Source organism: Thermobia domestica, chromosome 7 (genome assembly GCF_964235325.1).
Source record: "Thermobia domestica chromosome 7, izTheDome1.hap1.1, whole genome shotgun sequence".
In the NCBI taxonomy this organism is placed as follows: domain Eukaryota; kingdom Metazoa; phylum Arthropoda; class Insecta; order Zygentoma; family Lepismatidae; genus Thermobia; species Thermobia domestica.
Window position 1 is genome coordinate 69362710 of NC_137460.1, and position 9835 is coordinate 69372544.

Genomic DNA, 9835 nt, shown 5'->3' on the forward strand with positions numbered 1-9835 from the left:
AACATTGTCGATTACTCTGAGAGAAGAACATGGAAATTTAAAATGATTTTTGATCGTATTGAAGTTTATAGTTTTCGAATTCTTTTACAGTCATTTGATAACGATATCTTATTATTATCATAATAAAAATGATGCTATTTTCGATTCTTGGGATTGGTGCGATTTACGCAATAGGTTCAAGCCAAAATTGAACCGCTATTTGTATATATGCAAATTTTACAGCAATGCATATGGGTAAAACAAATTATCATTTCCGTGGAATATCGGATTATTTTATTTATGTTACGTATATTAAGATGAGGTATAATACACATTTAAATGCAACGCAAATGCAAATAAAATGTAAATAACCGAGCACTCAAAATAACACCTTACAAATAAGCTAAGTAGAAATGTAACCTAGACGTAAAACAAATTAATATTACTGTGATATATCACATTCTTTTATCTCAGTGTTATTAATGCGAGGAAGAACATATCCTTGAAGAAAAATATCTATATTTTTGATCCAAAGACCAATATTGTTCATAATGATATGAAACGTAAAGTATCTATATTTATGGAAAACAGACAGCTACACCTTATGTGCACAAAAATCACATTGGAATGCACGTTTATCTCCAGAAACACCCGCACAAGACTCGTGTATCCAGACTTTACACAAAACAGTCTGTACCATATCTTCAACTAAATTTTGTTGATAAAGGACGCAAAACCAATCTTGCTAATTTGAAACACTGCGAATATGTAGCTCGGAGCATCGTGATTTGGATGTATCTACTTTTCGAATACACATTTTGCTGTTAAGGTTTCCTGAAGCCATGCAGACCTAGCTGACGGTTCAGAAAGATTAGGTCTCTCCCCACGTTTGGGCACTCTTGATTGCCTTTGTCTTTATTCTTCACGATGATTTTTGTAAGAAGTTGATGAGTACTTCTGTTCTTTGTGATTGCATGCTGGTAGTTGTATTTCCTCCTGCTATTGGGCTGGGCAGCGTCACTTTATTTTATATATATTTTTCACAGCACGATTCATAGACTCGGGAGACCATTTTCTATGCCATGTTCCCACCTTGTGTGAATTGTGACGAGAAAGAAACCAGGAAAAACATTTCACCACGGGAACCAAAATCGCACTGGTGCGATTTCGGACACACGGTAGTAGTGCGATTTGGGAAACTACACCATTTTTTAAAAAAAAAATCTTTATATACCTCACAAATTAAAAAAGAGAATAATTTGAGTTTGTCACTATAATATTAAAGGTAATTTGTTTATTATTACTTATTGAAACATATGCTAATTCTCTTACCTTAATCCCTATTCTACTGTGAAATACCCCGAAAATTAGTAAGGAATACTCCAATTATATTGTACTCCAGTTGCACACACATATAACTTACTGAACGTCGTCACTTTACTCTGTAATTATGGCAATATGCTTAAGTACTTAATTTAACTAACAGGACTGAAGAAGAACGAATACGTGACCTACTGCGATTTGCACCTACATTATTCACCTCTGCTCTAGTTTCAAAATTTTGATAAGAGGGATTTTTAAAGGAGACATATACAATGAACCTCTCTTCGCCATTAGAGCTAATCATCTATAAATTATCGAAATTAATATTATTCCGACTACTATTCATCTCTACAATGGCCAAACGATACTAAATCTAAACAGTTTCTTCTCCTTCTACAATTCAAACGGAATGAACAACAACCTATGCTAACTGCATCATCAAAGTTCACTCTTATACAAATTACTTTTGACATTTCCATCCAATTCCTCTTGAGTTTCAATATGTTCTTTTAATTTAAATACATTCAAACACCTATACTGAAACAAGACTGATTCAACTCTAGGTACTATTTTTTATGATGCACATACCCTGTATTCAAGCGATAAGTTTGGCCACTAGTAATAGCCAAGTAGTCCCTGTCCAATCTATAGAAACTTTACCCCAGACCCGCTTTAAATATTCTTACCACCTTCCAAACAAATCACAAGCAGCAGTCTGGATAAGAACTCGCGTTTCTCGCTTCGGTAGCAGATAAGCCAAAACTTAAAATTATTTTTTTCTAGTAGCAGCTAAGCTTATTTTTAGTTTCAGGAAATATATCAAAAACACACATTTCCAATAATAGCAAATTTTTATTACAAGCCCAAAAATCTTTTATTAACAACAACAACATGAAACGAACCAAAAAGTCAAATAGTGAGAAATATATATTTCAAAAGCTTTCAAATAGGAAAATTTCAAACGAATACGTTAAATAGTAACAAATTAATAACTTCTAAAATCTCAATCAACAAATCTTTAAGCTCAATTTCTGTTACTGAAGATTCCGTCCACTAAAGATTCCGTCGTTCAAATTTTCTAGTTTAGTCAAATGATTAATGCGCTCTATACAACTAGAAATAGCTACCATTACTTACTACTATAATGGATCTTTCCTTAGGATCCGAACCACGTGCGGATCCGAACCAAGAAATAGGGAAGTCATTCCGTACTCCACGTGAAATAAAGAAGCGGCGAAAATAATTAAGAATCTCCTTCCGTTCACCAAAATGATGTTATATATTTCGACCTACCATTATTTCCCATACAACAAGAGAGTACTGCCCATTTTCTGTTTGAGCCATTCCACTCTACTTACCAAAATTCACACATACAATATAAAGTTTTAGTTAAATAAATAAACACAACACTATAAACATTTTCACCATTCAAAATCTCATCCATATGTCTTCTTCAGCCTTCACAACTCAAGCTACCAAAAACATAACTGAAAACTAATTTTGTATATTACGTTTGATCGAAAAAACAATTTCACAAATTTTTAACTTATCCAGTATGTGTACCTAGAGTTGAATGACGTGGCTCGCAAGGCTTACCCCGCAGCAAGACTGCTATCACCTGACAGTAATTGTCATGCTATCTATTGGCCAGCAAGAGAACTTCTCGTGGCTATCAAACTGCTCCAGAAAGAAGTGACCTCTACCGAGTAGAAGCAAAATTACGTAACCACTTACTCACAAACAGGTTACAATATCATTCTTTGATGCCTCCCTCTTTTTTTCTACGAACGCTGATACGTTACAAGTCTTACCTACTAGTAGAGGCAATATACGGTTTGACCCGGAAATAATTGCAACACAAATGGTTTTTTTGTCTATCACTTCCAAATAGAGTTGCTAATAATATATTCAAAATCCGCTTTCGTAATGCTTGGGGAAAGTCCGCCATCTTGGATTCAATATGGCGGCCACACCGAGACATCGACTCACACTTAAATGACAATATCTACTCACAGATTTAAGCTGAAAACTTCGTTCCTGTGCCATTTTCAAGATAATAGCATACCTTAAGGGATGCAAGTTTGCATGCCTCTATGTACCACCGCCATATTGAAAAATGGCTGCGATTATTAAAAATATAGTTTCTTTTTAAATTGGCAATAATGTTTTATTGGCAAATAACTCAGAAACTAACAGAGATTTGCAGATATTTCTTGAAATAAACGTTAAAGCTCATGATCTTAGCTTTCCAACGACGGTACTTTTGTTCGTTTATCTTACAAAGTAACGGAGCTAGTCGAATTTATGTGGCACTGGATTTTCGATGTGCGATTTTCGATGACTTTTTTCTCAGGTTCCTGCTAGAAGCTAAGTAGACGCAGTATACGGATTGACCAGTAAATAATTGCAACACAAATAATTTTTGAACCAGGATGTGTAACAAGGTGTATTTAGCTACATATTAAAAATCTTCTACTCACCTCCTTGGGGAAAGTCCTCCGAAATTTCGTTGAAATATGACTTCTGAGATTTCGTTCAGATGTCGCTACAGATCGCGATAATCCATCATTGAAATGAAAGAAGATGTGAAAAATTGCTCAAAATTACGATATTTCTTCAGTCCTTGTTATGGTTAACGCTACATGTCTATTTGAAAGGCAAGAATTAACACAGTGTAGCAACCTCTTCACTGAAAAAATTGTCCTCGTCTTTACATACAAAGTTTACACCGTTTTCCACATTATCACAAGTTTCTTCCAGGCAATTGTCACTAGTTTATATTAGTAATAGATCATGTTTCTGGCATGAATACTTCATGTTTCTATTGTTTTCATGTATGTGTATATATAATGGATAACAATTAAAACAGTGTAGCTATCTAATCATTAAAATGAATGATCATCTTCATAAAATTCTAGAATTTCTTTACACATTGCACAAGTTTCTCTCACATAATGCCCACATTGAATGTACAAACTATATCTACTTTGCACCGCATACGTGTATATTCATACCTTATATGCATATTCAATACATAAAAACTACATTAATAACTAAAACTAATAATTTTCATTTTCATAAACTTCAGTTTTGTCTCACATTATCAAAATATTTAACCAGAAACTGGTCACAAATTGATGTACAAAACTGTCCATACTCCTTGCATCAACACAACATACTGACATAGTTTTCTGCGGATATGTATATTTAGTAAATGGCAAATAAGCAGCACATCAACCAGCATAGAGATATTTCATTGAAGAGGATGAGTAGGGATGCAGCTGATACTAAAAAAAAAATACTTGATTTCTTAACATTATGTCAGCCGTTCCGAACTGAAGAGGAACTTATTAATATTACCAACGGTTTAACTGCCCAAGATCGTGTCAATGTTGATAAAGCAAAATGTGTTGGACAAAATATTTTACTGAAAATGAAGGAAAATTCGTCAGACTCATTCATATTTTTGAAGAAGGATAAAGCCATTACAATGGCAGACAAGAAATCCATACATACGATTACCGGATCAATCACTATGGAACATAACAAGCTTTTCCAAAGATTAGCAATTGTTGCTATGAGAGGAAACATGAATCTAAAAGACGTTTTCTCCTATGAGCTTTGTTCTGTTCCAAGAACTTTATTTGAAGATTATGAGAACCAGCAAATAAATCAGCACTGGCTAATGCTTTATGGAAAATGACAAGTTCACCTTCAAATACACCAACGTCTTGTAAATATGTGATTGACGGTGGGTGGTTGCTCCACCAGGTCAATTGGCCAGTGAATCATACATTCAAAACAGTATTTGAGTCCTACGTTTCTTACATGAAGACACACTTCAGTGACGCTTCAGTTATTTTCGATGGTTACATTAGTGGTCCATCGATAAAGGATTGCACACACCGAAGGAGAACTAGAGGTTTGAGCGCTCCTGAAGTGCTCCTTTCTCCAGAAATGAAACTTTCTATGAAAAGGGAGAGACTAATTCGAAAATTGGGGTTGGAGCTTTCTGCTGTTGGATTTCAAGTTTTGTATTCAGACAGGGATGCTGACACACTGATAGTCAACACAGCTATTCAAGAATCACGAAACCAAGATACTTGTGTTGTTGGAAATGATACTGATCTGTTCATTCTTCTCCTAAGTCTATCACCGTCAAACACGAATGCTTCGTTTTATAAAACAGAAACTAGGCTTTGGGACATTAAATCTACGAAAACAGACCTTGACGAACTCTGTAACAATCTTCTATGTATCCATGTATTTCTTGGTTGTGATACAACATCACGATTTTTTGGAAAAGGAAAACAAGTGGCATTACAACTAGCTAATTCCGATGAGGCCTTTCAGAAATCCATCTTTATTTTTAATTCTAAAAATGCCTTTAAAGACGAAATTATTCGTGCTGGAGAACAGGCAACAGCAAGGCTGTACGAATGCAAGGAAGATGAATCTCTTGTTGCTTTAAGAATAAGAATGTTTTCTAGCAAAATCAGTACAGCAACAGATTTTGTACGACCAGAAAACCTTCCCCCTACTCCTGATGCACTTAAATATCATTTTCTGCGTGTTTACTACCAAATCATGGAAAGGAAGAGTCTATCCTCTCAAATGCGACCAGAAGATTAGGGATGGCGACTACATAAGGGAATGTATTTTCCAGTGATGATGGACAGGAAACCTGCTCCTGAGAATATACTGGAAATCATTCATTGTAATTGTCATGGAAATTGTATAAGCATGAAGTGTTCTTGCAAGAAGTATGGTCTGTTTTGTACGTCATTTTGTGGACAGTGTCTGGGACAAACTTGTGATAATGTAGAAAGGGAATCAGAACATTCTGACAATGAAGACGACTTGTTTTAGTAATTAGGTTGGTGTGCTACTTATTTGCCATTTACTAAATATACATATCCGCAGAAAACTATGTCAGTATGGTGTGTTGATGCAAGGAGTATGGACAGTTTTGTACATCAATTTGTGACCAGTTTCTGGTTAAATATTTTGATAATGTGAGACAAAACTGAAGTTTTTGAAAATGAAAATTATTAGTTTTAGTTATTAATGTAGTTTTTATGTATTGAATATGCATATAAGGTATGAACATACACGTATGCGGTGCAAAGTAGATATAGTTTGTACATTCAATGTTGGCATTATGTGAGAGAAACTTGCGCAATGTGTAAAGAAATTCTAGAATTTTATGAAGATGATCATTCATTTTAATGATTAGATAGCTACACTGTTTTAATTGTTATCCATTATATATACACATACATGAAAACAATAGAAACATGAAGTATTCATGCCAGAAACGTGATCTATTACTAATATAATCTAGTGACAATTGCCTGGAAGAAACTTGTGATAATGTGGAAAACGGTGTAAACTTTGTATGTAAAGACGAGGACAATTTTTTCAGTGAAGAGGTTGCTACACTGTGTTAATTCTTGCCTTTCAAATAGACATGTAGCGTTAACCATAACAAGGACTGAAGAAATATCGTAATTTTGAGCAATTTTTCACATCTTCTTTCATTTCAATGATGGATTATCGCGATCTGTAGCGACATCTGAACGAAATCTCAGAAGTCATATTTCAACGAAATTTCGGAGGACTTTCCCCAAGGAGGTGAGTAGAAGATTTTTAATATGTAGCTAAATACACCTTGTTACACATCCTGGTTCAAAAATTATTTGTGTTGCAATTATTTACTGGTCAATCCGTATACTGCGTCTACTTAGCTTCTAGCAGGAACCTGAGAAAAAAGTCATCGAAAATCGCACATCGAAAATCCAGTGCCACATAAATTCGACTAGCTCCGTTACTTTGTAAGATAAACGAACATAAGTACCGTCGTTGGAAAGCTAAGATCATGAGCTTTAACGTTTATTTCAAGAAATATCTGCATATCTCTGTTAGTTTCTGAGTTATTTGCCAGTAAAACATTATTGCCAATTTAAAAAGAAACTATATTTTTAATAATCGCCGCCATTTTTCAATATGGCGGTGGTACATAGAAACATGCAAACTTGCATCCCTTAAGGTATGCTATTATCTTGAAAATGGCGCAGGAACGAAGTTTTCAGCTTAAATCTGTGAGTAGATATTGTCATTTAAGTGTGAGTCGATGTCTTGGTGTGGCTGCCATTTTGAATCCAAGATGGCGGACTTTCCCCAAGCATTACGAAAGCGGATTTTGAATATATTATTAGTAACGCTATTTGGAAGTGATAGACAAAAAAACCATTTGTGTTGCAATTATTTCCGGGTTAGGCCATTTTTTCTCGTTTGTTTCTTCTACTATACAGTCCTTCTAGAATCACACAGTCCAGTTACATCAAATCTTTCTCTTTTATGTGTCTTCCTCTTTAAGTCTTTAATAAAGATTGACATTCCGAAATCCGACTTTAAGAACTAAAAGGTGTTGAAGTTTTTGAATGGTTATATACAGATATTGTGTTGTGGAGTCTTATACAAACACTGTAGCAGAATGTCAAACTCTTGTTTTATTATGTATCATGGCGTATAAGAATATTTCATTGCAAGAACTAGAGCTTTCACGCCATACTGATTCTTTAAGGTTACAGTAATTGTACACTACCGATAGTGTACTCAATTCTGTATGTTCGTGCTTGTCTCATTTCACTCACCTGCTTGTTCTGGTCAAAACAATTTCGTCAAAACACATTTGTACTTAGATTATTCTGAACATTTTTTGTGATTAATACTACTATCACTATATTTTGGTTTTGCCTCTACGTTTCCATTTATAGATGAGTGTTTCTATAGTAAAACATAAAATTGCTGCTACTAGTCCAATCCCCCACACATAAAACACTGCCTGTAAATTACTCAAAGAAATTGCAACCTCGGTATTGCCACATGTTTTTTTACAATCTTTATTGATTTTCACTGTAGCTAATATATCTAAAAACCACTTATTAATAAGTCCTGCGTACTTCATTCTTCTTATGAGGAGATTGAATCTAGAGAGGAATGGTGATCCTTTAGGAACTCCTATACCCAAGAGTTGTGAACCCATCTTTTCGTCCATTATATGAAAGGGAGGCATGCAACTTAAACACGTGTGTAATTTATTTCCGTAGAACACCAAGATATCTTCAACACAAAACACTGCCATACCTCCACGTTTAACTGCAATTTTAACTACCTTTTCGTAATTTGAAACTATTTCATATTTCTGATACAATAAGCGTACGTTAGCATCTTCATTGCGTGTAAAAGATTGTTTAAGAAACTTCGTTCCTGTGACTGACAAATCTGAGAAAGCAAGGTCCTGGATAGTATTTATGTCTGTATAACGCTTAGGAACAGTCATGATACCTACAATACCTCCTTCAAATAAAGAAGTCACAACCAAACTAAGATAGATCCAGGTGAAAAACAAAATTCTCATGGTGCAAGAGTTTGGTTTATCTTCTGGTTGACGAAGAAATAAAGAAATGACTATTTTGAATGAATGACTCAGATTTTTGTTCCTTTGAATACCAGGTAGAAGTCTTTGAAACAATGTTAGAGAGAAAGACATTACTACAGCTGATCCAAGAATGCAATACCAAACTGAAGTATTATATAGATATAGCAAAGCAACTCCTGGTGGTATTAACTTCTTTTTAGGTACCAGAAAAGACAGTTTTACAAGAGCTAAGTAATCTGTGAACTCAATGACTTGATATCTACTTTGAAAATAGATTATTGCAGTCTCAGCAAAATCAACTTCCATTCTCTTTACATTTCCAATAGCTCCATCCCAAGTTCCATTCTCAAGTTCAATGCCTAAATTAAAATTCTTATGATAAGCAACACTCTTGGTAGTAAAGTTCATATACTGTTTCAATGTATCAAACACATTTCTGTAATATCCTCCGTATATAAGTGTTCCGTTTATGGGATCTGTATAATACGCATAGAGTGGAAGAATATTTGCTTCAACATTTACAGTATGTAATTCAATTCCATATAATTTAGTAGTTTCCCAATGTATATCTGTCACTTTTAGAGCTTTGATAACGGCATTTAAATTGTCGAAACTTACGCTTTCTACATATGTTACATTCAGAAATGGATTATAACTAGCTACAGTTAAGAGATTGGTTTGATTTGTTAGTGTTAATTTAATTATTATGATAGAAATGTTAATTATACGCATCTTCCAACACTTGGCAAAGCTTTCATGGAAATTTAGGTTGAAAGTTGTTTCTTTATGCAGCATAATAACAAGAACTTTTGAAGCTTTATTCCAATTGAATTTACCCTCAGTTTCAACTATACGTTCAAAAGATTCCTTTGTTGAAATTACAATGACATAAACACCACTTTCTCTGAAATAATTTCCTCTTTTCTGATTTCCTCCCAACATTATGTTTTTGATGTCATGAATTGATACTGGGTACATTAAAGTCTTTGAAAGCAGAGATACCAAAAATATTTCCTCTGTTTCATAAAGTAAAACAATAAATTTCAAATTGTACGTCAATTCTAATTTTACTGAACGTATTAAGTAAGA

At 34.2% G+C, this 9835-nt stretch overlaps 1 protein-coding gene across 1 annotated transcript; it reads right to left on the reverse strand.

Moving 5' to 3' along the window:
• Positions 1 to 8044: 8044 nt before the first annotated feature.
• On the reverse strand, positions 8045 to 9478 carry LOC145689215 (glutamate receptor-like). The gene has a single exon (XM_081763351.1). The coding sequence runs from the start codon at positions 9476 to 9478 to the stop codon at positions 8045 to 8047; it is 1434 nt and encodes a 477-aa protein (XP_081619477.1).
• Positions 9479 to 9835: the final 357 nt, after the last annotated feature.